General features: G+C 38.9%; 7 protein-coding genes, 1 non-coding gene and 1 pseudogene across 12 annotated transcripts; 2 read left to right on the top strand and 7 right to left on the bottom strand.

Annotated features, from left to right (window-relative positions):
- The first annotated feature begins 932 nt into the window (after positions 1-932).
- LOC111808176 (ABC transporter G family member 6) lies at positions 933-4206 on the top strand. Its single transcript, XM_023694005.2, has 2 exons — positions 933-1203; positions 1952-4206. The coding sequence occupies exons 1-2, from the start codon at positions 1036-1038 to the stop codon at positions 4013-4015; spliced, it is 2232 nt and encodes a 743-aa protein (XP_023549773.2). The 5' UTR covers positions 933-1035; the 3' UTR covers positions 4016-4206.
- Positions 4207-4852: 646 nt separating this feature from the next.
- LOC111809155 (dirigent protein 10 pseudogene) lies at positions 4853-6677 on the bottom strand (annotated as a pseudogene).
- An 89-nt stretch (positions 6678-6766) lies between these two features.
- TT5 (Chalcone-flavanone isomerase family protein) lies at positions 6767-8296 on the bottom strand. The gene is made up of 4 exons (XM_023693933.2): positions 8133-8296; positions 7862-8020; positions 7240-7463; positions 6767-7096 (listed from the first exon to the last, which is right to left on the bottom strand). The coding sequence occupies exons 1-4, from the start codon at positions 8236-8238 to the stop codon at positions 6923-6925; spliced, it is 663 nt and encodes a 220-aa protein (XP_023549701.2). The 5' UTR covers positions 8239-8296; the 3' UTR covers positions 6767-6922.
- A 1350-nt stretch (positions 8297-9646) lies between these two features.
- ITN1 (Ankyrin repeat family protein) lies at positions 9647-12944 on the bottom strand. 2 transcript variants are annotated; one of them, XM_023695519.2, is made up of 5 exons: positions 12926-12944; positions 12687-12816; positions 12054-12563; positions 11530-11939; positions 9647-10570 (listed from the first exon to the last, which is right to left on the bottom strand). In XM_023695519.2, exons 2-5 carry the CDS (start codon positions 12706-12708, stop codon positions 9740-9742), a joined length of 1773 nt encoding a protein of 590 aa, XP_023551287.2. In that variant the 5' UTR covers positions 12709-12816; positions 12926-12944; the 3' UTR covers positions 9647-9739. The 2 variants fall into 2 exon arrangements, with proteins under 2 accessions (XP_023551287.2, XP_023551286.2); XM_023695518.2 differs by lacking the exon at positions 12926-12944 and having other exon boundaries at positions 12687-12907.
- A 2316-nt stretch (positions 12945-15260) lies between these two features.
- LOC111808122 (large ribosomal subunit protein uL29) lies at positions 15261-16936 on the bottom strand. Its single transcript, XM_023693935.2, has 4 exons — positions 16779-16936; positions 16519-16654; positions 16270-16426; positions 15261-15507 (listed from the first exon to the last, which is right to left on the bottom strand). Exons 1-4 carry the CDS (start codon positions 16780-16782, stop codon positions 15433-15435), a joined length of 372 nt encoding a protein of 123 aa, XP_023549703.2. The 5' UTR covers positions 16783-16936; the 3' UTR covers positions 15261-15432.
- Positions 16937-18053: 1117 nt separating this feature from the next.
- Positions 18054-22382, bottom strand: LOC111808799 (uncharacterized). Of its 2 annotated transcripts, none has more exons than XM_087117099.1 (4): positions 21647-22382; positions 20242-20284; positions 18985-20157; positions 18054-18880 (listed from the first exon to the last, which is right to left on the bottom strand). In XM_087117099.1, exons 3-4 carry the CDS (start codon positions 20132-20134, stop codon positions 18243-18245), a joined length of 1788 nt encoding a protein of 595 aa, XP_086973225.1. In that variant the 5' UTR covers positions 20135-20157; positions 20242-20284; positions 21647-22382; the 3' UTR covers positions 18054-18242. The 2 variants fall into 2 exon arrangements, with proteins under 2 accessions (XP_086973225.1, XP_086973224.1); XM_087117098.1 differs by having other exon boundaries at positions 18979-20157; positions 21647-22381.
- Positions 22383-22455: 73 nt separating this feature from the next.
- Positions 22456-22608, bottom strand: LOC111809486 (U12 minor spliceosomal RNA). Its single transcript, XR_002817255.2, has one exon. It is a non-coding gene; the product is annotated as a U12 minor spliceosomal RNA (small nuclear RNA).
- A 681-nt stretch (positions 22609-23289) lies between these two features.
- On the top strand, positions 23290-25953 carry LOC111809048 (psbP-like protein 1, chloroplastic). 3 transcript variants are annotated; one of them, XR_015411573.1, is made up of 8 exons: positions 23290-23507; positions 23603-23739; positions 24012-24088; positions 24245-24327; positions 24415-24537; positions 24615-24686; positions 25299-25473; positions 25722-25773. XR_015411573.1 is itself a non-coding variant. In XM_023695373.2 (8 exons), the coding sequence occupies exons 1-8, from the start codon at positions 23445-23447 to the stop codon at positions 25823-25825; spliced, it is 756 nt and encodes a 251-aa protein (XP_023551141.1). In that variant the 5' UTR covers positions 23292-23444; the 3' UTR covers positions 25826-25953. The 3 variants fall into 3 exon arrangements, 2 of the variants coding, with proteins under 2 accessions (XP_023551141.1, XP_023551143.1); XM_023695373.2 differs by having other exon boundaries at positions 23292-23507; positions 25377-25473; positions 25722-25953; XM_023695375.2 differs by having other exon boundaries at positions 23292-23507; positions 23603-23708; positions 24008-24088; positions 25377-25473; positions 25722-25952.
- Positions 25954-26109: 156 nt separating this feature from the next.
- Positions 26110-27898, bottom strand: LOC111809049 (large ribosomal subunit protein uL23). The gene is made up of 4 exons (XM_023695376.2): positions 27765-27898; positions 27522-27566; positions 26643-27006; positions 26110-26431 (listed from the first exon to the last, which is right to left on the bottom strand). The coding sequence occupies exons 2-4, from the start codon at positions 27532-27534 to the stop codon at positions 26347-26349; spliced, it is 462 nt and encodes a 153-aa protein (XP_023551144.2). The 5' UTR covers positions 27535-27566; positions 27765-27898; the 3' UTR covers positions 26110-26346.
- Between the last annotated feature and the right edge of the window lie 33 nt (positions 27899-27931).

A 27931-nucleotide genomic window follows, 5' to 3' on the forward strand; every position in this document is an offset into this window, starting at 1 on the left:
TATAAGCTTTTATTTATTTATAAATAAATAAAAAATATCGAGATTTTCGCTCCCCTTTCGTAATGCAACGTTATCTTCCATTTGGGTTTGCTTCTGGTATCACCCGAACAATCTTACATGAATGAAGAAAATTTTCCGTTTTGAATAGTCCTCCCCTCTCAGCAAGGATAGACCCCTATGGAATGTCCGGGTTTCAAGCCATAAACGGTCTTCAGGTCTACCGCCTTAACGTACCGTCAACCCTCCTCTCAAAATAGTGGGTAGTTTGCACTTTTCTAGACCAGCTCCTTTTCTCTAAGGTACACAACTTACTCGATGGACCTCAGCTGCTAATCATCATGACGAGGTAAAAAATTTGTTGCTCAGTCTCTTTCTAATCTCGAGTCACCCTCTTGTACAAGTAATAGACTATGGCTAATAAACACTTTCTTTTTGTGCCCACGTGGAGCTTAGTCGCATCGGAACAAGTTCTAATTTAATTATAAATAAATGTAGCTGTTTTTATAAATAAAAAGACTTGTTATTTTTTAATAAATTACAAGTTTCAGCAATAAAAGGGATAAATATTTAATTTAAGAAGTTTGCTAAAATTACCTGCCGCGCTCAAACTTCCAAGAAATCTCCTTTTTATGGGTTCACAAATTTTCTCCCCTTTTTAATTTTTTTACGTTGGCATCCAAACAGCGGTCAGCGCGGGCAGAGCTGAAATCCTTTAAAATTATTTCACTTAACAAAGTAGATCAACGCCCAACCTAAATTTACAGGAATAAAGTGTGAACATATTACACGTGTCACAACCCCATTTGTCTGTTATGAATGGAAAAAGTTCCAACTCTGACCTAACTGTGTAACCACACTCTCCAACCCTCACATCTCTTCTTTTTATATCAGCTTTTGTTGTACTTATATGGTTGTAGAGAAAGCCATATATTTGGAAATCCACTTTCCAAAATTTAGGTATATAAGTATATTGAAGCGGAATTTCGAGAGCTTATAAGAAGAACGATCTTGTAACGCTTTTTCGTAGGGGTGATCATGGTAGAGAATATGTCACCTGCTAGAGATACGGTTGCGTTTTTCAACTATACGGAGCTTCATGATCGCCCACGCTCTTTTGCTAGTTTGTCTCCTTCACTTGGTGAGCTTCTGAAGCGAGTTGGAGACGTACGGAGGGAGGCGGCTGGAGATGGGAACGAGACTCCGGTATGTGTTGAATAACTATACTAAATTCAAAAGCTCAAGTATGTCGGTTAGCTTGTAATTTTACTTTCTTGGCACTTTCTTTCGTTAGAAGACTCTGGGGTCGAATCAATGCTAGAACATGAGTGAGGTTTTGTGAGATCTCACATCGATTGGGGAGAATACCAAACATTCCTTATAAGGGTGTAGAAACCTCTCCCTAGTTGACGCGTTTTAAAAACGTTGAGGGAAAGCCTAAGGACACAATATCTGCTAGTTGGGCTTTGGGCCATTACAAATGGTATCAAAGCCAGATTCGAGGCGATGTGCCAACGAGGAGGCTGAGCCCTGAAGAGGGTGGACAGCAAAGACGCTAGGCCCCGAAGGGTGGTGGATTAGGGTCCCACATCGATTGAAGAAATGAACGAGTGCTAGCAAGGACGTTGGGCCCCAAAGGGGGTGGATTGTGAAATCGCACGTCGGTTAGAAAGAAGAACAAAACACCGAAGGGGGTGGATTGTGAAATCTCACGTCGGTTGAAAAGAAGAACAAAACATTCTTTGTAAGGGTGTGAAAACATCTCTTTAGTAAACCCGTTTTAAAATACAACTCGAATCGGTAAAGAGATACCTCAGAAACCCCAAAAAAAACAATATTTGCTAGCTTGGTTACATTATTTAATCAATTATTAGTTGGATAAGAGGTTCCATTAAGGGATAGATTAGGGTAAAATTACCTTAATTAATTAATTTTTAATTATATTGTTTAACAGGTGCATCAGGTGCTGGACATGAACGGCAAGAGCTTGGAGCCGAGGTCCTTGCCTTTCGTGCTCTCCTTCAACAACCTCACATACAGTGTCAAAGTTCGCCGGAAAATTAGTTTTTCGTCGGTTTTTCAACGAGGGAACACACTTGGTGGTTCTCCGACAGACAAGACAGTCGTCGACGGCAGCTTATTTACGAAAACGAAGACTCTGTTAAACAACATCTCTGGCGAGGCTCGAGAGGGTGAGATTATGGCCGTTCTCGGAGCGAGTGGCTCCGGGAAATCGACGTTGATTGATGCACTGGCTAATAGGATTGCGAAAGGAAGCTTGAAAGGAACGGTGACTTTAAATAGCGAGGTGTTGGAATCCAGATTGTTGAAGGTGATCTCTGCTTATGTGATGCAGGATGATTTGCTCTTCCCGATGCTCACAGTGGAAGAAACTCTAATGTTTTCGGCTGAGTTTCGATTGCCTCGAACGCTTTCGAAATCGAAGAAGAAACTGCGGGTTCAGGCGTTGATTGACCAGTTAGGGCTGCGGAACGCAGCGAAAACCATCATCGGAGACGAAGGACACCGCGGCGTCTCCGGGGGAGAGCGGCGGCGAGTCTCGATCGGAATCGACATAATCCACGATCCGATCATCCTTTTCCTCGACGAGCCTACATCTGGACTCGATTCGACTAGTGCATTCATGGTGGTGAAAGTTCTACAGAGGATTGCTCAGAGCGGGAGCATTGTCGTTATGTCCGTACACCAGCCGAGTTATCGGATTCTCGGATTGCTAGATCGATTGTTGTTTCTCTCTCGTGGACAAACCGTTTACAGTGGCTCCCCTGCCAATCTTCCTCAGTATTTTGCAGAGTTTGGCCATCCGATTCCAGAAAACGAGAACAGGACTGAATTCGCGCTCGATCGGATTCGAGAACTCGAAGGCTCTCCGGAAGGAACCAAGAACTTGGTTGAATTCCACAAATCATGGCAGAGTATGCAGAACATTTCAAAATCAGAGTCGGATCACCAGAGTATATCGTTAAAAGAAGCAATCAGTGCGAGCATTTCACGAGGCAAGTTAGTCTCCGGCGCAACCAACAATGACGCGAGCCCTAACTCCATGGTTCCGACCTTCGCAAATCCATTTTGGATAGAAATGGCGGTTTTATCTAAACGATCTATACTAAACTCCCGCCGTATGCCGGAGCTTTTCGGAATCCGACTCGGCGCCGTTCTGGTCACCGGTTTCATCCTCGCTACCATGTTTTGGCAACTCGATAACTCACCAAAAGGAGTTCAAGAACGGTTAGGGTTCTTCGCTTTCGCCATGTCTACAACCTTCTACACCTGCGCCGATGCTCTTCCGGTGTTTCTGCAAGAACGTTACATTTTCATGAGAGAAACAGCCTATAACGCATATCGGAGATCCTCCTACGTCCTCTCTCACTCTCTGGTAGCCTTGCCGGCGCTAATCTTCCTTTCCTTAGCTTTCGCAGCAACGACGTTTTGGGCGGTCGGACTGGACGGTGGAATTTTAGGTTTCTTGTTCTACTTTCTGATAATTTTTGCTGCGTTCTGGGCCGGAAGTTCATTCGTCACTTTCCTTTCGGGAGTAGTTCCTCATGTAATGCTCGGCTACACCATTGTTGTAGCAATTTTAGCTTACTTCCTTCTCTTCAGTGGATTCTTCATCACACGCGAACGAATTCCAGGTTACTGGCTCTGGTTCCATTACCTTTCTCTGGTCAAGTATCCGTACGAAGCCGTTTTACAGAACGAATTCGACAATCCTGCGAAATGCTTCGTGAGAGGCGTGCAGATTTTCGACAACACGCCGCTGGGACTCGTGCCGACCGCCATGAAATTGAAGCTTCTGGAGAATCTGAGCAACACTTTAGGGATGAAGATAACGAGATCCACTTGCTTGACGACGGGTTCTGACATTCTTCAACAGCAGGGAGTGATGGATTTGAGTAAGTGGAATTGCTTGCTGGTGACTGTGGCGTGGGGATTCTTGTTCAGGATTCTGTTCTACTTCTCGCTCCTCATTGGAAGCAAGAACAAGAGAAGATGAACAAAATTTATAATCGGATTTTTATTATTTGTTTATTTGGAAGGAATATTCAAATGAGTTTTAATTCTTCGAAATGCTTTTATGTGTTTCTTTCACTTATTTCCTTAATTTTTTTAAATTTTTCGTCCTATTTTAAGGCTGTGGAGCACTGAAATAACTGTTGTTAAACCCCAATATATTCTTATTTTTTATTTATAATTTTCACCATGACTGACTTGAAGATTAAAATGTATTATTCGGTTCAAATTCAACGCTAGTAGATATTGTCAATTTTATCCATTACATAATAGTAATCAGCTTTACTGTCTTAAAACGAGAATACTAAATTCCCTCTCCAACCACTAGGGATCTTAGTGGTGGACTTGGACGGTTATAAATGATATCAGAATCACGCATCAAGTGGTAAGTGATCGATCAGCTTCACTGTTTTAAAACGTATCTACCGGGAAGAGGTTTTCACACCCCTTATAAAGAATACTGAGTTCCCTCTCCAACAGCTAGGGATTTTAGTAGACTTGAGCTATTATAAATGGTATTAGAGTTAGACATTAAGTGGTAATTATCTACTAGGAGAGAAGTTTACACACTCTTATAAAGAATACTTAATTCGTGTGCAAGTGAGGACGTTGGGCAACCAAGCGGGATGGATTGTGAGATCCCACATCGAGAAGGGAACGAAACATTCATTGGAGGAGTGTAGAAATCTTTCCCTTTCCCTAGCAAACACGTTTTAAAACTTTGAGAGGAACTATGGAAGGGGAAGCCTAAAGAGGACAGTATCGGTTAACGGTGGGCTTGAGCCGTTACAAATAGTATCAGAGCTAAGATCGAGCGGTGTACATAATTTGGGTATATAAGATTTGATTGCAAACCAGAAATTCAAAAACAGACAGAGAATTCAAACAGATTGGCAGTGAAGGATAGAAGAGATGATAAAACAACAGCATTTTTAGTAACTGATGTAAACAGTGAATTGCAGCAAAGTTTCAACCCCATCAGTTTCATGCTGGTTGGTGCCTGGAAGAGTCTTCACGTTGGCATACCCTTTTGCATTTACATATTTTCCGGTGCCTCCCATGATGGCCAAGTGAGACTCCGACACGGCGGTCCGATGGACGCCGAAGAAGCTTAGGCTGTCGACGTAATGGCCACTCGCAAACATAGTTGTGAATGCCATTGTTTGACTGTTTCCGTCTTCCGAGCTCACGACATAGAATCCTTGAGCTTTTCCAATCAAGCCAGAACCGAGCTCGTGTCCTTCTGTGAGCTCGTCGTCGATCACCGTCATTGTGCCGAACATGAGCTGTTGTACCGATACACCGGACGGGAGCTGCCCTGCATTAACAGATGGAAAGCTCGACGCGCCATTGAAGTTGTTCCCGCCACCGTTATTGTTCTGCAACAACGGCGATGTAGCTCCGCCGAGTCCAATCAGAAAGGGGAGGTTGTTGTTGTTAATTAGACCAGTGTTTCCATTGCTTTGAGGAACACCATTACCAACTGATAAAACGGCTCCATTGGGTTTAGCAAACGGAAGCTGGCCGTTGAGGGCGGGATTGTTAACCGCCCCGGTAACCGCCCGAGCCGAGGGATTTGAACCACCAAGGATGTCATGCATGAAGAAGGTAAAGGTATGGTGATCATCTTGAATCCCCCCTGAACTAGGTAGAGTTGCTGAAGGTGTAGTACCTCCTAGCCCCAGGTTACCGGCCGACGTCCCACCCGAACTAGGTAGAGTTGCTGAAGGTGTAGTAGCTCCTTGCCCCACGTTTCCAACCGACGTCCCGCCCGAACTAGGTAGAGTTGTTGAAGGTGGAGTAGCTCCTTGCCCCAGGTTACCAACCGACGTTGCGCCCGAACTAGGTAGAGTTGTTGAAGGTGCAGTAGTTCCACCCCCCGGATTGCCAACCGGCGTCGGGACGACACTCGACGCAGCCGGAGTACTTCCGGAGACTTGTGGCTGCTCGTCGAGGAGTCTGGCCGAGTTAGCAGAGAAACACATGAAGCAGAGCAGCAGAAGGCAGGGTAAAGGTTTGGTTAAGAAAGGGAGAAGGTTGTGGGAGTCCATGAGAGGAGGTTTAAGGAAGAGGGAATAGATGTTGGTGTGTTTTATGGTAATGTTGATGGGGTTTAGGGTAAAATATATATTGGGGTGAAGGGAATGGGAGTTGCTGAAATGGAGTTGGTCAATAACTCTATCATCAATGCTGATTTGGTTTGGATTTCAATTAACATTTTAGAAAGCATACTAAAAACAGTCTTCAAGGATATTGGTCAACAGGATTGGCTCAACTTCCATAACACCAACAAACAAAAGCACAAAACAAGTAAATTTAAATTATAATATTTTCCATCTAATGTCGGCTCTAATACCATTTCTAACCACCCAAACATCATCTAATGTCGGCTCTAATACCATTTCTAACCACCCAAACTGGCACATCATCGAATGTCCAAACTGGCACATCATCTAATGTTCAAACTGGCACATCATCTAATGTCCAAACTGGCACATCATCTAATGTCCAAACTGGCACATCATCTAATGTCGGCTTTAATACCATTTCTAACCACCCAAACATCATCTAATGTCTGGCTCTGATACCATTTCTAACCACCCAAACTTACCATTAACAAACACGGTTCTCTTCGGACTTTTCCTTCTGAGTCTTCCTTCAAAGTTTTAAAACACATCTTACCTAAAGAGTAGATCTAACCCTATTATAACAACAACAAAAGAAGAGAGAGAGAGAGGCTAAATTATTGTTTATTTCTTATAATATTTTGGAGATAGAGAGAAGAAAAAAACAACAAAAACTGTGGAGAGGGAAGAGGAGGGGTCTGTCATTCTGATATCGTTGGGGTTTGGTCCCAAGAGGTTATTCAAATTGTGGGAGGCTGCTTGGTTTAAACGTTGTTCGACAATTGGGAGAATCTGGTAGCCAAACTAAGCCTAGCCGCTGGTGAAACTCCATCCTTACAAATAATGGACGCCAATACAGATTCAGATAGCAGCTTGCTCTCTATTGTCGCCATCCCTTCTTTTTGTTCAGGAATGCTCCCATCCTTTGAGAAGCTTATCTGCATCACCCACCAACAATCACTCTTTTAATCTTACTTACTACTTGTTGATCCTATCATAATACTCTGTTAACATAATCTCATCCAACTTGTTGATCTTACTTACTACTTGTTGATCCTATCATTAAAACAATGGAACTAACCGATAAAGTGTTCGGAGGCAAGTGGGTGAAAAGAATGGAAGAGCCAGCAGGGAACGTTTCGTTCTTGAAGGCATCAATGAACTTTTTAATGGCTTCGGCTCCTTCCTTAGTATACATTCCCCTGGATTTCCAAGCTGCTTCACAGTTCTCTGCAACTTTCTCCGCGTATTGCTGACCCGTAAGTGGCAGTATCATTGTAACATTTGTGAATTTCTCGAAAGGACCTGAAATTTCCAAGTTCAACGCCAACAATATGTAATTTGTTTACACAACATAAAAGAGAACCAAAACAACCAAATGCTAACTTGAAATTTAATCTAAATTTATTTATTAGAGAAAGGACCGCACCGATTGAACTCTTCTTGAATCTATTCAATCAATTTGGCCGACAAATTGTCGTATTGTTCGTTTGATCTTACAAATCGGAAATTCGCGTGAATATTTATCATTCTATTCGTCCACATTAACAATTTTATTTCACAATCAACGATCTGGCAAGTCAAAAATCAAGTCACCGGAACACCGGTAACGTCCGGGAGCCTGAACGGCGGAAATCTAACAGTCATCTCTAACTTCTCAAGTACGGATTATAAGAAATTAAAAAACAAAAGCAGTTACTCACCAGTGACAATGTCCCTGAAGAACTCATCAGAATCCATCAACTCCGCCGCACTCTTCCCTTTCCACTTACCGGCAAGCAATGGCAAAGCATCCTTCTCCAAGTAAACGCCGATCGCAGTAAATTTCACGGAGTTTCCTCCGACCTCCAACTCCCTAACTCCTATACAGTTTTTCCAAAAGCACATTCTTACAAGGAAAAGGAAAAGGAAAACATAAGCGAAAAAAAAAAAAAAAAAGAACACATTCAATCGCGCACGGCGGTGGAATCTGACCTGCACCGCCGAGGAATAGAGTCTTAGCAGAGGCCGGAGGCTTGATTTGCTCCGGAAATTTCACGTTCTCGACTTGAATTCCGTTTAGATCAGACACCGACGCCATTGAAACCCTTAGTCAAGTCCGTCCAGAAGAGATCTAACGGGAGAGTGAAGTAGGGAGAGCGGAGAGGTTTAAGTGTATTTATAGGACGTGAAGCGATCACGTGCAGAACACGTGGAGAAAGCACAGCCCCGTATTTTTCGTACCGCGAGGCGCCCATGGTTAGGTACAAAGGATGGTGTCCAATAATCACTGGATAGTTGAGTTGTAGCCATCAATTTCATGTCTCTAATTTTCGTAACAATCCAATAAATTTTCAATAATTTTTTTTTTTTAAATTGAACCATTTTTTACTAATATTTTAATTTACCTACCAAAATATATTTAAGACCCAATAGTAAATTTCATTGGAATTCATAAAAAAAATTTGTTGATATTTGAGGATTCTATTGACACCTAAGTTTAGGGTATGACTCTGATACCATATTATGAATCACAATAGTACGATATTGTCCACTTTGAGCATGTTCTCATGACTTTGCTTTGGGGTTCCCCAAGAGGCCTCATATCAATGGAGATAATATTTCTCATGATCTTCCACTAAATTAACCAATGTGGGACTCACTCCCAATAATTCTCAACAAAAGTCATCGGAACAATTTACTATTAGAGATCTGCATACTAAATTAACCAATGTGGGACTCACTCCCAATAATTCTCAACAAAAGTCATCGGAACAATTTACTATTAGAGATCTGCATTTTCTGTACATGTAACCTTGAAATTAACCAATGTGGGACTCACTCCCAATAATTCTCAACAAAAGTCATCGGAACAACTTACTATTAGAGATCTGCATTTTTTGTACATGCATTATCTGTACATGTAACCTTGAAACCGAGTTAATTAGTTTGTTGAGAAAAGATACCAGATATGTTGTAAACACGCAAACTAAAGCTTTGAAATCAATTGCATTAACAAACAGATCAACTTGGTTGCCTTTTATAGGCTACATAAAATTAGCCAACTCTAAAAATAAGAAAAACACAAACGCTTTTATAGCCTTACACGCTGTCAACTTTAAAAAAGCATAAAATTAGCCAATTCTAAAAATAGGAAAAACAGCAACCCACTAATTAATTTAGCGGTTCTACCATTCCTCTAGACAAGTGGACATCAACCCTAGAGAAAAGGTCTAGTATAACCGTCCAAGAATTTTGAATATTATAATTGTGATGTATTACGAAGTTTTATAGTTTTTAATAAAAAAAATACATTAAAATAGAAAATTTTCTAGCTCTGATCACTGTAAAAGTAAATGGTGGAGATGGAGATTGAAATAGGAGGTAGGGACGAGCTTTCCTGTCTTGTCCCTTCCCGTGAACATCTCTACCTGTACCTACCGATTTAAATGTAAATTAGTACCTTTCACGTGAACATCTCTATCCGTACCTATCGATTTAGATGTAAATTAGTACGAATAAATTATGACTCTAATCGAAAGAGAAATGAGCTTAGGTATACATACATACAAAGAGTTGAACAAAAACAAAGAGTTGTAATTCTAGAGAGCGTAGATTCGATCAACTTCTGAATTTGAGAAGTCAGAGTGATGCCATGAGTTTGAGCCACTCCGTCTATTACTCTTTTCCTTCTTTCTGATGGATCGACTTCTCTTAGATTTCACAACATAGTAAGTCATGGTGCCAAGAACACCCGCCATAATCACACCTCCAACCACCGTGATCACAACTGCAGCCCATTGATTTTTACGGCCAACCACGATGTAAGACGACGCCATGAAAGCGACCGAAGTACAAACAGAAGCCAGCCACATGAGTTTATTTATGATCACCACGACTCGTCTTTCTGCTTTTGTTTCACCTCTAACTAACGTAATCTGCACAACCACGACTGCCAACGACGTAAACAATGCGATTGCGTTGAAGATGAAGAAGATCTTGAAAGAACTAGAGCGAACGACAACAGCTGTTCCTTGATCCGTGTCGCCACCAGGCACCGTAAAGATGGCTGCAAAAGCAACTGTTGCAAAAAGCACAGCCACCACAGTTACTGAATTGGTTGCATTGTTGATTCCTTCCCTGTGCAGCTTTCTGAGCTCTTTAGAAATGTTATGCACATTTTTGTTTGTTTTTCGGGTTTGTTCAAGCTGGGTATGAACATCTTTCTTGATTTGAGTCACTGTGTTCCGCAACTCGTCTCTTGGTTGGTTTAGTTCGTTGGCTCGAACAGCGCCGTGACGAGACAGACAGTCCTTAATTTCTGATGATTCTTCTGAAAGAGGAAGCTCCTCAGCTATGTCAAAAGCAGTTTTGTGATCTCTGGATAGAGCATTCACGTTGGTGTCTGGGAGGAGCAATAGCTCCTGCACTATCTGCAAGTGCAAAGTTTAAGAGAAGGATGAGTATTAAGAGGGTCCTTTAGTATGGCACAGAATGCATAGTAACGCAAGAATCTCATTCCATACAATAAAACTATCATTCGAATTTGGATATGCAAACAACCGGTCAGAACTTGTAATGGCTCAAGCCCACCACTAATAGATGTTGACCGCTTTGGCTTGTTACGTAACGCCGTCAGCCTCACGGTTCTTAAAACGCGTCTGTTGGGAAGAGGTTTCCACACCCTTATAATGAATGCTTTGTTCCCCTCTCCAACGGATGTGGGATCTCACAATCCATCCCCTTGAGGCCAGCGTCCTCGCTGGTATACCGCCAGGTGGCTGGTTCTGATACCATTTGTAATGGTCCAAGCCCACCACTAACCAATATTGTCCTCTTTGACTCATTACATATCATCATCAACCTGGTTTTTAAAACACGTCTGTTCGGAAGAGATTTCCACACCCTTAGGAATGCTTTGTTCCCCTCCCTAACCGCGTCTGTTAGGGAGAGATTCCCACACCCTTAGGAATGCTTTGTTCCCCTCTCTAACTGATGTGGGATCTCATAGAACTTTACAATCAAAACAAACGAACCTCGTTCCCAACAATCCTATTCCCAAAATTCTCAGTCCTAAGACCCCGTATGATAACTATTTGGTGTTTGGTTTTTGAAAATTAAGCTCAAAAACACTATTTTTTCGGAGTTTTTTTGTTTTGTTATCTACTTTCTCAAGTATTCCAAACCTATTAGTACTATATACTCGAGCCACCTTTCATCCCCAACAATCTTATTTCCAAACATCTCGTATCAGAACTGTTCATTTCAGTGCTACTATTCCAGATTGTCCCTTAAAAAGATTTGTATAAGAGAGTTTCAAAAGGCACATAAGATATCAAGAACTAAGAATATGAACAAACTAAAATCGACAAAGGTGATCGAGTGAAACTACCTCCACGCGCTTCTTCCTCGTGGCGACGTGCAGCGCGGTGTTGCCAAATTTATCAGGAAGCATTACAATGGCAGGATCTGCATCAAGGAGCAACTTCACGACATCACGCCTCTGCCCTTTGACAGCCATGTGCAGTGCAGTTTGGCCCTTCTTGTCATTTCTTCGTGCTAACTGTGGATCTTTGCTGAGTAATAGTTTTACAATCTCAGGATGACCAGAGCGCACAGCAAAATGCAATGCATTTTTACCATTAGACCTACAAATCTCTAGTAGGCTATGATCTTTGTTAAGCAATTCCTCAACTACGGCTGTGTGGCCCCTTGCTGCAGCAGTAATGAGTGGAGTCGCATTCGACGGTCCAATTGTTTTGCTTAGAGAAGGTTCATGATCAAGAAGAACTTGGACAATTGCTACAATTCAAATTAACATATGATCAATATTTCCCCAAATTTTCCAAGTGGAGAAGATGAAATCTAAGCCTAGGGCATTCATTACAGAGCAGAAGTTGAGATCGAGATCCTTACCATGGTGTCCTTGACTTGCAGCTATATGCAACGGATCGAAAGCAGACCTGTTCTTCGTCGTAAGAGTCTCTTTATTGGAATACTTCAATAGCTCCTTAACGACTTCTATGTGCCCTCTCTCTGCGGCAGTGAACAGAGCTGTTTCGCCCAATTCATTGACCTCGTTCACTACTAACGATCGGACCTCAGCAACCTCCGCATCCAAATCGGCGCCACTGAGATTTCGCACCATCTGTGAATCAATATCACCGAGAATCTGCTTCACGGCGGCTAGATCTCCCCGCTGCGCCGCCAGATGAAGCTCGGTGTCGTTGTGCCGTCCGGTTACTTGCTTCACGTACTTCTTCTTCCCCGCTTGGTCTATCCGCTTCCCTGAATTGGATAGAACCAGAGCCGGAGCCGTCGCAGTCGACGACGGAGATGGAGTCGGCGATAGCTCAGCCATAGGGTTTTGATTCGACGATAGACTCAAAATCTCCTTCTCTAAACCTTCATCGCCATCCACTACCACTGCAAAAATCCAGAAAACAAACGAAATCACTCCCCGCCTCACAAAAATCCTCACCAGAACAATCTCAAATACAAAACAAAAGCTAAATCACACAAAAACAAATTCCAAAATAGTATAGTCACCTTGAGTTGAAGAACTGCCCATCTCAAACGAGAGCCAACAAGAACCTCAAGAGATTGGCCTCCTCCAAATCTTTAATAGCGGATTTGAGAGCTCAGATTCCAACTACGAAATTAGTGAGAGAAATTACTTCTGATAAAGTGAGAAAAAAAAATTCAGATAAAAACAATCGACGAGGAAAAATGAGACAAGAGGAAAGCTCTTGGAAATGAAGTCGAAGAATTCAGTTCTTTTTTCTTACGAGGAAAAAATGGGACCAGAGGAAAGCGCTTGGAAATCAACCGAAGAATTTAGTTTTTTTTTTTTTTTTTTTTTCTTTTTTCTTTTCATAAAATACAATAAATAGTCAATTTCGTTCAACTCTACTGTTCTTCGTCGTACCACTCGTTGCAGTGCTTGCCGCGAAAAACTTTGCCGGTTGCCGGTTACCGGTTAGTGGAATTATCGCCATCATATTCTTTTTCATTTCTTTTATTCCTAAAAATTATTATTATTATTATTATTGAATTAATAAAAAATATTTAATATGGTGATCAGTCTTTAAAATATAATTTTATTTATTATATCTGAAACTTATTCCCGTTTATATACTTTTTCAAATTTTTTATTATTATTATTTATCTAAATCGTGATTTAAAAATATTAATTAATATTATATGAATGATTAAATTAAGGGGTTTGTATTTAGTTGTGGTGCTAAAATATTTTATAATGATAATTGGTTTTTGGTTGTTTGAAAGTCGCCGAATAAAATCTAAAGGAAAGAACAAATGGGGCGGAAAGGTATGCGACATGCGAACGCATTTTATCCACGGCTTTCTATTTATTTATTGTTGACTTCCAATAAAAGTTTTAATTTGTTTATATAATGTTTTCAAAATCGTTTTTTATTTTTTATTTTTTTTTAAGATTTATGTTATAAATTTTATTTAATTTTAATAATAAGTTTGATTTTCTTTATGAGACTATACTCAAATATTCTATATATGAATAAGGTTGGGAGTCTTAATGTATATGTATAAGGATACGTTTATATAAAATTGAACTATATTTATAAATAGATTAACATTCGACTTAATCTTAATCATGAGTGAGTTATAAAATATTATATGTGAGAGCTTGTCCTTTGACGTGATATAGGTAAGAGTGACTTTTATACTCAATTTAATAAACATACCATTTTGAAAACTAGGATTGTGAATATAATCTTGTGATATATAATTCATTCATTTCCATATAGTGTAAATAGATGAGTAGTTCTCTTAAATAATTTGAACAATGGGTCCTCTCTCACTCGTCTAGAGACAAAGATCAAGTTACAGGTCATAAAATAAATTGTTTATTAAATAGTCTAATTTTTAAGATGTAAATATAGGGATAAAACTAAATAGTCTAATTTTTAAGATGTAAATATAGGGATAAAACAGACTTTTGTTTGTATTATTATTATTATTGGTAAGTGAAAAAAAGGTGGATAGGGAGTTCAGAATGAGAGCAATACCAAGAAGCATCTTGGAAAGTGGTTGATACATGCAATGTGGACCATATGAGGTAATTAAGCACGTGATCCTCAACTTTTTTGGTAAATCAAAGCAAAGTCTAACTATACACCTACTAAAAATAACTCTTTTCCTTTTTAGATGATTTATAATTTCTCTGTATATTTATGGTATTTTTAAATAATTAGAAGTATTAATACTATTTTTAATAAATTTGAAAAAATTAATAAAAAAAACATTTAAAGTTGAAATTTAAATCCTTTTCAAATTTCAAAAATATTCTTTAAACAAATTAAAATTGCATCGACTTGAGAACAAATCCATCCGCTCTTTCAATGTCGAGCACTTCCAAAAAAGCATACTTAAATTGAGGGAGTGATACTAAATTTCTTTTAGACTAAAAAGATAAAAAGAAAATAAATAAATTCAAATGGTGTATATAATTATATCGGGACTTATATCACATAGAATAGTATAAAAATTCATATGCCTATCAAAATATTATTAAGTATAAATTTAAAAATTCAAAAACTTTGTAAAAAAATACTATAAACATTCACTGCCCCTTGCTGAAGTTATTGTAGCCAATAATACGACAGCTTTCATGTTCAACAACCTTTTCGGAAGTTATTGTGGCCAATAATACGACAGCTTTCATGTTCAAAACCCCACTGAAATGATTCCACATTAGACCATTTGTATTGTATCAACATGCATTAGGATCCTAATTCTCTCGATTCGAGAAATCAGAATAGAATATGATTTCAAAAATCTTGGTCTCAAAGAAAACAATAGAAAAGATCAACTTGGCTACATTATTTCTCGGTTCAAAACCCCACTGAAATGTTACTGAAAATTCTTGCTCTTATTAGACCATTTGTATCAACGTGCATTAGGATCCTGACTCATGGAACTCTCGATCCGAGAAATCAGAATAGAATATGATTTAAAAAATCTTTATCTCAGAGAAAACAATAGAAAAGATCAACTTGGCCTAGGTGGGTTGAGTGGAAATAATGCCATGGAAATTTGGAGAAGCTTAAAGTAGAATGAACTTAAAAATAAGTTCAAAAAACATGAAGAAAAAACGCTAAACTCTCAAATATATAATTGTCAATGAAAATAGAACAGCTTGGTTTAGGAGGGGAAAGCCCCAAGAGAATCAGACATAAGCTTATCAAGAATACGAGACAAAACTTGTCAACAAAATTGGTCTGCCGTTGCATAATAAAATGACTACCGAATATTACTACACCTTAATAGCATATTTCCTCAATGGATAGTACATCTCCTTCTTCTTCTCTCTCTCTGTTTTCAAAGAAGCCTGCATCATACAATGGAATCATTCAACAAAATTGTTGAAACCATACTCAAAAGAGAAAGAAATGGTTCATAGTATTACAATTGCATCAAGAAAGTGATTAGAAGAGGAATCAGATGGTATCATCCACATAACCAATTCTACAGCATTACTTGAATACTTGGTTTAGAAATCATAATTCTTATTAGTTAAGGCTTCATTTGATAACCATTTCCTTATTTGACTTTGGTTTTAGCCAATTAAGCTTATAAAACGAGAGGTAATTCCTTTACTTAGTTTGTTATCCACTCTGTGTTTTGAAAATTTAAGTAAATGTTTTACAAATCTCTGGCAACAAAAGTTTTTAGAACTCTGTTCTTAAATTGGGGTAAGAATTCAAATGTTTTCTTCCAATGAAATTGAGAGGAAACAAACGAAATTCCAAAACCATGATTAGAAATGAAATTGTTATCAAGCAGGACCTAATATACTTCGTTCAACTTCAGATATCAAGGTTTTGAAACTAGCAAAAAACCCATCCACTATTCTTGTACAAGTTCAATGGCATTTCCTTCCCATTCCAATTCTTTACTGTTTCTCATCCAAACCAATAGGCAACAAGTAGTTTGAAACTCTTTTTTGGCAACGTAGAAAATCTCAACGGTATCATGCATAGACATTGTCAACATTTAAGAATATAATCCATAACTAGGGCCAGAAAACAGTTAAGAGACGAACACACAAAATCACGCTGTACTGAAAGAAATATCAAGATGAAACAATTACTTGGTGCTTGGTGAGCTTCCTACGAATGGCCCTCGTCTTCTTTGGGCGCAGATCCAGAGGCAGGAGCTTCTTCTTCTTGTAAGCTTCCCTCAATGCCGCCTTCTGCTTCTGGGAAATCACTGTCAGGACTTGAGCAATCGACAATCTCACTACCTTGCTACAAATCAACCATACAGAACAACAAGGTCAACAAAAGAATGCGACGTATCACGGGAGAAAATAAAAATAATTAAAAGAAAAAGGAATTACATTTTGGATAACTTGTTCGGGGCACCGCCGGTGACTTTGGCGACTCGAAGGAGAGAAAGCTCCGCCTTAAGATCCTTAAGCTGCGTCAACAGATCCGCCTTCGACTTCTGCCTCAACTCATGAACCTTGATCCTCGCTACAAACCGAAAACACCAAATTGAATAACAAAAAATTCATCATTATCCTCGAAGAATTAGAGAGCCAAAAGCGAATTGAGTATGTTTAATTTCGTTTATGAGAAGATCTGACAGAAAACCTACCCATTTCTTCTCGAGTGCTCTTCTACTCCACGCCGCCTCGGCAAAACCCTAGAAGAGAAGATGGGAACCTGGTGAAAGAGCTGCTACTGAGAAGACTAGGGTTTTCAAAGAGAAGGGACTTAAGTACCATTTACGAAATGCCAAATTTGCCCTTTTGAGCCTGAAAATAAGGGTGGATTTAAGCCCACTCAACTGTTCCGGCCCAATAGATCCAGGGCTTCATTTGATATCTCCATAAATTAATAGAAATATTTTTAAACTTCTACTTTGTATAAAAGCTATTTTAAATAATACCTTAAACATTTTTAAAAAATCTAAAAAATATCATAATTCTTAGTTTTGGATAGAAATTGTAGTTACACTATTTTAAAAATACTCTTGAACTTTTAAAGTCGAGAAATTTAGAGTTTCAAAGTGTGAAAATGAAACATTTCTTATATAAGTATGAAAATTTTTCTACCGCAGAAGCATTTTTTACGGTGATACCTAATAAGCCAAAACCAACAATATCTACTAGTGGTAGACTTGAACGGTGACAAATAGTATAAGAGCCAGACATCAGGCGGCGTGCCAACGAGGTGTTGGGCCTCTAGGGGGTAGATTGTGAGATCCCACATCGAATTAAGAGGGGAACGAAACATTTCTTATAAGGGTATGGAAACATCTTCCTAGCACACACATTTTAAAACACAGAGGATGTTAGGCCCCTAAGGGGGTAGATTTCCCACATCAAGTCGAGAGGGGAACGAAACACTTCTTACAAGGGTGTGGAAACATCTCCCTAACACACACATTTTAAAAACTGTGAAGCTTTTAAAGTTGAGAAATTTAGAGTTTCAAAGTGTGAGATCTCACATTAGTTGGAGGGGAGAATAAAACATTTCTTACAAGGGTATGGAAACTTTTGTATAACATAAGCATTTTAAAACCCGTGAGATTGACGGTGATACGTAACAAGCCAAAACCGACAATATCTGTTAGTGGTAGACTTGAACTTGACAAATGGTATCAGAGCCAGACATCAGGCGGCGTGCCAACGAGGATGTTGGGCCCCTAAGGGGATAGATTGTGAGATCCCACATCGAGTCGAGAGGGGAACGAAACACTTCCATCTCCCTAGCACACATTTTAAAATCTGTAAAGCTAACAACGGCAATACATTATCGATCAAAACAAACAATATCTACTAGTGGTGGTTAGACTATTACACAAAGCTATCTAGGTTTCGTAAGCCTAAGTTGAAACTTGACTGAGCAAAAGCACGGTAACACGAGATAAAAATAATAATATAAATCTGTCACTCATGAATAAAAAGAATACATCCTCTTCAAACACTTCAACTGGATCAAAACTGTTTCCCTATGCACAAATATCTCTCTCTTTTTGTGAAGAAAAAAAAAATCAAATCTCTCTGTTTTTATATGCTAATGTTTATCTATTATATCATAATAGCATTCAAAATATTTAAATGCTACCAAACTCTGCAACAAGCTCATTCACCAAGAATCTCTCTAATTCTCTACATATACTATCAATCTCACCTCCAAGATCCATCCATCCAATCTCCTTCCCAAACTCTTCATCTACTAAATCCTTCTTCACTTCCCTTTCTTGCCTATCCAGCACGATCCATACTTCCTCCTCGATCGTTTCATCGCTAAGCAACGATCGAAACCGAAACCTTCTCGATACAGGCTTTGCCCATTCTGGCACACCAACAAATGACTCAAACAGTTCTACTAACCCAGAATTTATTCTGTCAAAAAGAAGCTCTCTTTCTGACCTCCTCCAAGAAATTTGTTCCCCAAACTTCTTCTCTAATGTCTCGAACACCGAGGGGCTAATCACGTGACGTTCCTCACTGTGCCACGAAACATAACCCTTCTCCAGGTTGAAGCCTGCCTCGCTTAAGACATCGACAAGGTATGAAAATTCCCTACTATCTTTGAATTTGAACGTGCTTGTTATGTTATCAATTTCATCAGAACTGCATATAGATCCTTGTCCACCGTCATCATCGTCACTTGATACGAACAAATCATACCCTTCTGAGTTAGTCTCGGAGGAGTCCGACGTCAGAAGTTCAAGCTGCTTCATCAAATCTACAACCAGAATATGTTATGTTAGATGGAGATGGAGAGAGTTTTAAAGAAGCAGGGCATGAACTTGAAAGCGAGAATATAGTAAAAAGTTCGGTCACCTCTACCGTTGACGCCCAAGGATTCCGAACGGGATAACGTTTCTTCTCGAAAAAGTGGTTCAAGGACTGAAACTGGGCTAGGTTGATAAGCCTCCTCCAAACCTTCTTCATAATCACAAAGATTGTTCTTCTCAACTATGGTCTTCTGATCATCACCATTCATACAGCCATCATTGTCAACATGATCACTTGCTGAATCAGGGCAAGGAAGAATCCTCAACTCCTCAGAGCTTAATTTCAAGGTGGGTTCTGAAGCATTCTTTTTATTGGAACATCTACTCGATGGACTCAATCGTAGCCAAGAACCGAGACCTTCAGGCTTTAAGAACCATGTATTTCGAAGGGCCTCGTATCGACACCTGGTTCTAGATCTTGCAGTCTCGGTCGAAGCAGAACCAAATCTCAATCTGTGGGAGATTTTACTGAGTTGATCTAGTCTTTTATCATTCAAGCTCAAGCACAAGGGACTACCAGAATGCAAATGTTCCTTATTCGAACAAACATGCTTCAGGAAACCGTTCTTTTCTTCTTTAGCAATATGCTTTTCGTTTCGAGAATCATGATGATCTTTGCATTTATCATTAACTAAATGTGAACCTTTCAAAGTAGTTGCTGAAGAGGAAGAAAAGCATAGTTTACCTCCCGAGTGCGACCGTCCTTGTTTCCTGTCCTTCAATCTCGTGCCGTTATAAGACTTCGGCACACTCGGCCCATTTTCAGCCTGGTTGAATACATAACTCTTTTCTCTGGTAGGTCTTGTTGAGATGTCCATAGAATCTATAATCTCTGGTAAATCTTGAACGCCGTTTGAAGTCTTTATCGCCTTATTTATCGAAAAGAGTTCTTCATTCATGACGTTATGTCTTGTAAGTGGCATATATGCTGCCTTCTCCTGTTCCCATAACTCATCCCAGCAATTAAACTTATTTTCTACTTTGAGAGAATTAACGGGTTCTGTTGGCTCTTCTGCTGTCATCCTAAATGAATGAGATCTCGAGGACGATTTCTTCTTCTTCGGGATTTGAACCGAAGCAACCCTTTGTAAATAACCATCAGAAAGGACTCTAGAATGCCTTGGAGCATGGTGGTAAGATTGCTGCTCATCAAAGCCCATCAATGCTTCAAGAACACTAACTCTACACTGTCTAGGCTCCATTTGGAGAAGCTCTACCGACAAAACTTTAAGGTAGACAACCAATTGTACCCTTTCAGAACACAAAGCAAAGGGTATCAATTACAAAAGATGAACAATGAAAAGCTTACTTTGTCTTCTCGTGATTTCTAGATTCCTCAACTTATCTGCTTCCTGAATACGGTAACAGGTAATTCTAATGAGCTTCAGAAGTGATTCATATAAAATAAAAAGCAAAAGAAACGTATGTGTTAAGTGTGTGAAAGAGAATATATATACAGTACAGTCAAGAGAACAAGGGTATCAAGGAGTCTATTTCTTGAAGAACTGCCTATCCCTTTTAGGACAAAAAGAATCCAGTAGCCTCCAAGACCCAGGCTACATAATTACATATGGCCATCTCTTTGACCATAATTGGAAAGAATTCCTGTTTTTCCGCCATAGCCAACAAAAAAGGCTTCTGAAAGAGAATATAAAACTGATAGGAAGAACTAAAAAACAGCAGATTCATCATTGGTGTCACAATCGCACTTTTCTTAGTAGCGGACTTTTGTGATTGTGCGGCACTATGAGTCGAGCCAATTTGGGATCGCGTTACTTACGGTAGGACAATGTATACTCAAGCCCCGCTTTGAGAAGAAGGTTTTAGAAAACGGGAGCAGAAAGATTTTCGAAAAGGAGTTTGAAAGCGGTGTTGAAAGAAAGATTGAAAGCAACGTTATATGACTATAAGCAAAAGGCAACACAACGGCTTAAATAGCATATAACTTTCCGGGTATGTGGAATTTGACAACTAGTTGCATCCCGTTATAAGTACATTTTGAGGTGATTCAGGTCTGGTAAGCCTAAACGTGATCTCACCGAACGGTCATAAAAATCTAGGTGGGAGGAGTTTACGACTGGTCGCATCCCCCTATAGTACATTCTAAGGCATTTAAGATCTACCCGACATCTACGTGAATCTGCCGAAACGCTATATACTTTGAAAATAGAATAGGACACAATAAACCATGAAATCAGTAAAGGAAAGCAATAAAGCGATATAAGACAAAAGTTTCGACATGCAATGGGCATGCGGTCATGGGCAACACACACGCCTTGGATAAACATAACAGTGAGACCTAGTAAGCATCCTATAAATGATAAGAAATTGAGCATTCAGATACATAAATGCAACGCAGCAAGGTCTGAAGTAATCAACCCGTGAAGAAAGTAAATCATTTCTAACACCTTATTTCTGGACAGCAATCATTGGAGTAAATAAAAAGGGGGAAAACGAACATGAAGTAATTCATAAATGAAGGCGCCATCAACACACTGTCATAGTATCTGGTTAGAATAACAATTCCAATGCATAACCCACAAATTCCCAGCGACAATAAAGCAAGATCATTGAAACGCTATAATAAGCGAAACCCACCCGAATAACAAAAGCAAAAGAGAAAAAAAGGAAAATCCAGAACGTAATCATTGATTTCGGCTTAAATAGTAACAAAAACAGAGAAATCAAACACAAGATAAAGAAGAAAATCATACCTTCCTTCAAAACCTTTCGCATCAAAACGCCGATCTTAGAAGTCGAAAACCCCTAACGTTGCTGGTATGAACAAGAAAGCTAAACCGATCAAGTGGCAAAGCAACACGCAATTGAATTCAAAGAATTTCAGGTCAAACACAGTAATCGAAAACGTTTGCTTATTTATACTGAAAAAAAAAAAAAAAAAAAAAAAAAAAAAAAAAAAAAAAAACCCACAAACAGAGGTCGGCGGAGCAAATCTCACTGAAAGTAGAGGAAAATGAATGCCGCGCATTGGAGAATAAAAAATGGCCGAGATAATGATGGAATGTAACGGTGAAAAGTTGAGGAGATTGATGTAATTGGGAATCTTCTACCCCTTTCTCATTGTCGCATTCTGAAAATTACGCGCCATTTGCAGCCATCTGCACGACTCCCGCTCGCAATTCATTTCACAAAAATACGCAAAACTAAATTTTAGGTTAAATTATAAAATAAACAAATTTTGAATTACATGATGATTTTTCAAATAAAAATAAATATAGGTATAGATTAGAGTGTCAAAATTTGATTCTTATTGAAGTTTATAAATCAATCAATAAATAAAAGACCCGCCGTCGTCTCGAACTTGACCACAGACGCCATTGATGATCATCTATCCCTACACACAGAGATCACAAGAAACGTAAACGAAATTAGGGCTTTACCATGAATTTTCTAAGCAACAGTTCCTATAAATCCCGGGTCGATTTGAAATACGAAACAAACAAGAACTAAAATTCGAGTAAAGGTTAAAAGATTCGTACTGGGATTGGGGGTGGGTTAAATTGGGAGGCCAGCACGAGAGAGTTCTGCAAAGTAAGCAGCGTCAACAATCGGCCAGCCTACAACCCCTCCACAAATTCATGCGCATTGAAATAGCAAGCGCTGCGGCCGGATCCCCCCGGCCACTTTGTTTTCCTTACTCATTAGTTTAAGGCAAGTTTTGACGGCAGACCAATGTCCTATTTATACACCACGACCAAGGTCTCCTTTTCGCGCCTTTCCGATGTGGGAATTGCAATATCCGTCTTTAACCAATTTAAGTGTTTTGAAAACATATCTAAGTTGCCATCATATAAGAAAACGTATTTATCTATATAAAATTTTTAATATTATATTTTATCATCTTTAATTTTTATATAAATATTATATTTTATTAAATACTTAATCTAAAATAAAATCTCATTTCTTGCAGTTTTGTCCGACTTTAAACTAGATTTTTTTATCGTCAATTTTGATCACAAACTCATGCGAAAAATACTTTAGATTAGGTCAAATCATAAGGTTCGAGTATGTCTCTATTGTAAGTCGAGGTCCTTCAAATAGAATATTGCTTTTCGTCTCGTTGTTCTGGCGTGACGCAATCTCAAGTTCTAAAATGTCATTTGCCTTCGTTGTTCACTCGGACATAATTATTGAGAATCTTTATCAGTTAAGCTTTGTCATCCCAAGTTTCGAGTGCATATAAGCTTTGTTACCCCAAGTCTCGGGTGCATCTAAGCTATGTCTAAAAAAATTAAATTTAAAAAAAAAAGTACAAATTTACATTAAAATTAAACATACAAAAAAAATGTTATTTTTAATAATATGGACGTAGTTTTGGGAGCGATATATAAATAGAATAGAAAAAGGCCGAAAAACGGGTGAGGGGCCGACGTAAGAAATGTGGCTGAGCGAACGCGCGAACACAGCGGATAGGCAATCCAAGAACAGAACCAGAAGATAAAGTTCATCTCACATTAACGAAGCACACGCTTCAGAAGCAAGGGATCTTCAATGGCGTCTCTGCATTGCTTACCCCCTGTCCAGAAGTCTCTCTTCATCAATTCTCTTCCTCAGGTCCACATTTCCTTCAAAATCAATCCAATTTTGGCTTCTGTTTTCTTCCTGTCATTCGTTCTGATTAACGATCGATTATCTTTTTTCGCTCGCAGAAACTTCATGGAAGATCTGTTTGCTGCAGAGCGGGGATTTCATTTCTTGTCAGGGCTGAGCGAGCACGCGGATCTTCAGTTAATGGCCATGCGTGCAGTTCCGAAGGTCAGTTTACCAAATTGAGATGGAAAATCAGGTTTCATATGAATTTGTACTGATTATACTGGAATTTAGCTTCACATTGCGAGTTAATTGAATGTGCTTGCCATTCAGTGATTGTGTTATGAATCGAGATGATTTGGCGCAAGTAAATTGAGAGATTCGAAGGATTTACCGTGTACCGTTTCTTCAAAATCAAAAAGCATTTTCTGGCTTGTGTTTCCCGTGGATGATCTCACTTCATTCTGATCAGCTTTAGAAACAAATAATTTCATTATTCAATAGTTGCTCTGTTTTCTTGGCAGATAGACTTGGGAGACGCCAGCTGCTAGCGGGCAGTGCGTTTATTACTTGGATTTATCTTGCAGACATGAATTCCATGTCATGTAAGATTTATTACTCCTCTTAGTTACTCATATCTTACGTTTCTCTTACATTTTCGTTGCTATTCAATTCTAAAATTAGTGCCTCTAGCGTACACTGTATTTCTTTCAAAATGAAGGATGATGATATCCTAAGGGTACCCGCTTGATATTGCTCAGTTGCTGCAGAAACAAAGAAAGGGTTCTTATCAGTTTCAGACAAGAAAGACGGCTACTCATTCGTCTATCCATTTGGGTGGCAGGTACTTTTGCACACACAATGCACTTTAAATTTAACTACTTAGCACAAGAAGCACGTTTTAAAGCATTTTATTCACTCGAGTGAGCAGGAAGTAGTCATTGATGGTCAAGATAAGGTATTCAAAGATGTAATTGAACCATTAGAAAATGTCAGTGTCAATATGATTCCAACCAGCAAAGAAGATATTCGAGATTTTGGGTCCCCTCAACAGGTTAGCCATAAACTGTTCGAATAATGCATTAAGTTGGGAATTTTATCTTTAGGTAACTTCATTGTTTCATGATTCAGATTGCTGAAACTTTGATAAAGAAGGTTCTAGCTCCCTCTAATCAAAGAACAAAGTTAATCGAAGCATCAGAGGTTTGAATATCTATACTCTTGACTAAGATTTTATCATATTAGTTGCTGTGGAGTGAAATAACTAGTAGCTATAAACTAACTTACCCGTTGGATCTGATCCACAAGCATCACTCCCTCTACACAGAAGGTTCTTCGGTATGTAAATCAATCATATAAAATGGAAATACACCCAAAAGTGCGACCAATTCATTTTTTCAATCTGTGATGTGAAGTCCATTGGTTCATCCCTTTAATCCAAGCTCATGGCTAGAAATATTGACGATAGAACCCGTTCCAATGAGGTCGATTGTCACTTCTTCTTGGCCATCTTCTCTTCACTTTGCTGTTGGATATATGCTCCAAATTTCATTTTGGCACAGTTTCTTCACATCAAGATAGCTCTCCTTGTGAAGTCTGGCCTAATAGAAAAAGAAATAGCAACCAATAAGCTACTTATACCTTGTTTTAATTAACGTTCAAAAGTTTGTCCATGCGAGAAAGTGTCCTAAGTTGTTCTAGTTTATGGCTTTGTTACGTCTCATATGACTTTTGATTCCCCTACAAGCTTTTGAAGGAGTTCATATCTGTTCGACTTGTCAAGTTTATATGACTATTGCTCTACAATTTTTCTAGCTTTACATGCTACCCTCCACAAAAAAAAAAAGGTACATTTTCACCACCTCTGTTATGTGTTGATGATGAATGGTGCAGCATGACATTGATGGGAAAGCGTACTACACATTTGAGTTTGTAGCTCAAGCTCCAAACTACACTCGCCATGCTCTCAGCACAATTGCTGTTGCCAACGGTATGAAACTTCGCTAGTCTTATACTATTGCTCGGGAACATCTTTTCTGAAGTTTTTCTTGTTCATTCTATCCCCAGCAAATTGTATACAGAAGAGCTTTGTTTTTCATCTTATTCGAAACCATAACTAGATGACTTGTTAACTTAATGTTATTGTAACGATCCATAATTTTGAACGATAGAAAGCAACTTCATTTTTAAATCGACTGAGATTCCTAACAAAGCTCTTTTTTATCTTTTCAATGGCAGGAAAATTCTACACTTTGACAACCGGAGCAAATGAGAGGAGGTGGGAGAAAATGAAAGATAAATTGCGCACGGTCGTCGATTCCTTCACAATTTCAAAAGTTTGACGCGGCTCCGATGTGAACACGTTTATCATTAATTTAGATTCTCTCAGGTTGTTGACAGCTTAAACTTCTGTAACGTATCCACCCTTTTTGTTCATTAATTAATTTCAAGACTCATTGAAAAATTAAGAAATTATAAAAATCTTGATATTGACAATGGCTCGTGGACAACAGTCTTAAGGGTTTAAGGAAGAAAATCAAAATCTCAAAAGGAACTAAAATTTATGATTATGACTAGAAATCCAGAAAAGTTGGTAAAATTATTGGGTGGGAGAAGAAAGCAGGGATCATGAAAAACCAGTCTTCAGATTATATTGTTAGTGGAAATGAGGAAAATAGGTGAAGTAAAGAAATGCAGACTTCTATTACATTCAACCACAAACCCTACCATTCACAAGCCAACAAGCGTTGCAGCAGCTTGGTGAAAAACAACTTACTGATTGCTAGAGAAAATGGAGGTCATTCCATAAATCAAAATTGTCACTGCGAAAGATAATCAATTTTCTCAAACAAAAACGAAAGCCTTAGATGATTCCAATCTTGTTTGCAACATCCAAAGCATCATAATCGGGAGTCAGCCTTACATATGCCTTCTTGGTTCCATCAGGCCTGCAATATTGGATAAAGCAAGCAACGTTGTCAGTGTGAACATTTTATGATAACCATTGCAGCCATTAATTTCATTGATAAGTTGGCTCTAAGAATGATAACAAGAAACTTCCACAAGATGATGGATTATTTAAGATTGAGATCATATCCGGGAAGAACCCAACTCAATATTCTAAGAAGAAACCATAAGAATGTTTGATTAAGATTTTACCTGATCAACGTGTTCACTTTCTTGGTCTGGATGTCATACATCTTCTTCACGGCATCCTTGATCTTCTTCTTATCAGCACGAATGTCCACAATGAAAACCAAAGTATTATTGTCCTCGATCTTCTTCATTGCAGACTCAGTAGTCAAAGGGTATTTAAGAATCTGATACTGGTCCAACTTGTTCCTTGGAGTAGCACTAATCCGTGGATACTTGGGATTTCTTTCCTTCTTCAATGTCTTAGGACGGTGAAATGTGACAGACGTTCTGATTTTCTTCGCTTTCTTCTTAAATGTTGGACCCGATTTTACTGCCTTGGCAGTTTTCAAGGCTTGTGCCTTGGGGTCAGCCTTTTTGGTGAGGTCAGCTGAGGGGGAAAAGAAATATCAAGCCTGGCTCGTTTATTTGCTCAAAACTAATCCTTCCTATATGTGTAAATTGTCAATGCCTATCTCTTCTATAAATCCTACGAGCATTCTCACATAGTTCGTAAAAATGATATTCATACTAACAATATAATCACCATTTTTCTACTTTCGACAACGGTGAAAGAAAAAATAGTGAAGCAGAGTGATTCAGGCAAATTTTTCGATCGTGCGATTCTATGAAGTTAGTAGCCCGTGGACTAAATTCTAAACAGGCTATTCAGATCTTGTCGTTTCAACTTTGCAATTATCAGATTCTTTTAAATTCGAAGCTCAAATGTTTTCAACAACTGAGTCTAGAGATCCACATCGCGTGCAGAATAAATATCGAACGGCAGTCATGAGAAATGATATAGCACTGAAAATAATTTGAATGTCCTATGCAACTATAAATGCAAGAGATTATTATAAAAACGAGTAATCGATAACTGTTCGATGTATAAATTGATAAACTTACCTTTCGGAGCCATTGCAAAGTCCTCTACCTAATCGCTACTCCGACCTGTTCGTGGCACAAAAAACGGACATAGATATCAACGAGTGGAGAAAACTAGCAACTAATTGCCAAGTGAAAAGCGAGTAAATCTCATACGAATCGAACTAATGGCGTCGAATGTAACCCCAACCCTAACCCTAGATACAAGAAGAAAAAACATGCATCGAGAGTCTGAGAGGAAGTGAAGCGAAAAAATGATCTTACACGGACGAACAGCTGCAATCGGAAAGGCTAGGTTTCAGCGGGGGAGAAGACGATGTGCCTTATATATTAGGGTTTTGTAAATACACATCTACTCGCGCAAAACGTTAACCGGTGTGTACACTTTTTTCAATTTTAGTTATATTACTTTACTATTTAAATTGCTAAAT

The sequence above is a fragment of the Cucurbita pepo genome, chromosome 13 (genome assembly GCF_057944985.1).
Source record: "Cucurbita pepo subsp. pepo isolate OVF chromosome 13, ASM5794498v1, whole genome shotgun sequence".
Taxonomy (NCBI): Eukaryota; Viridiplantae; Streptophyta; class Magnoliopsida; order Cucurbitales; family Cucurbitaceae; genus Cucurbita; species Cucurbita pepo.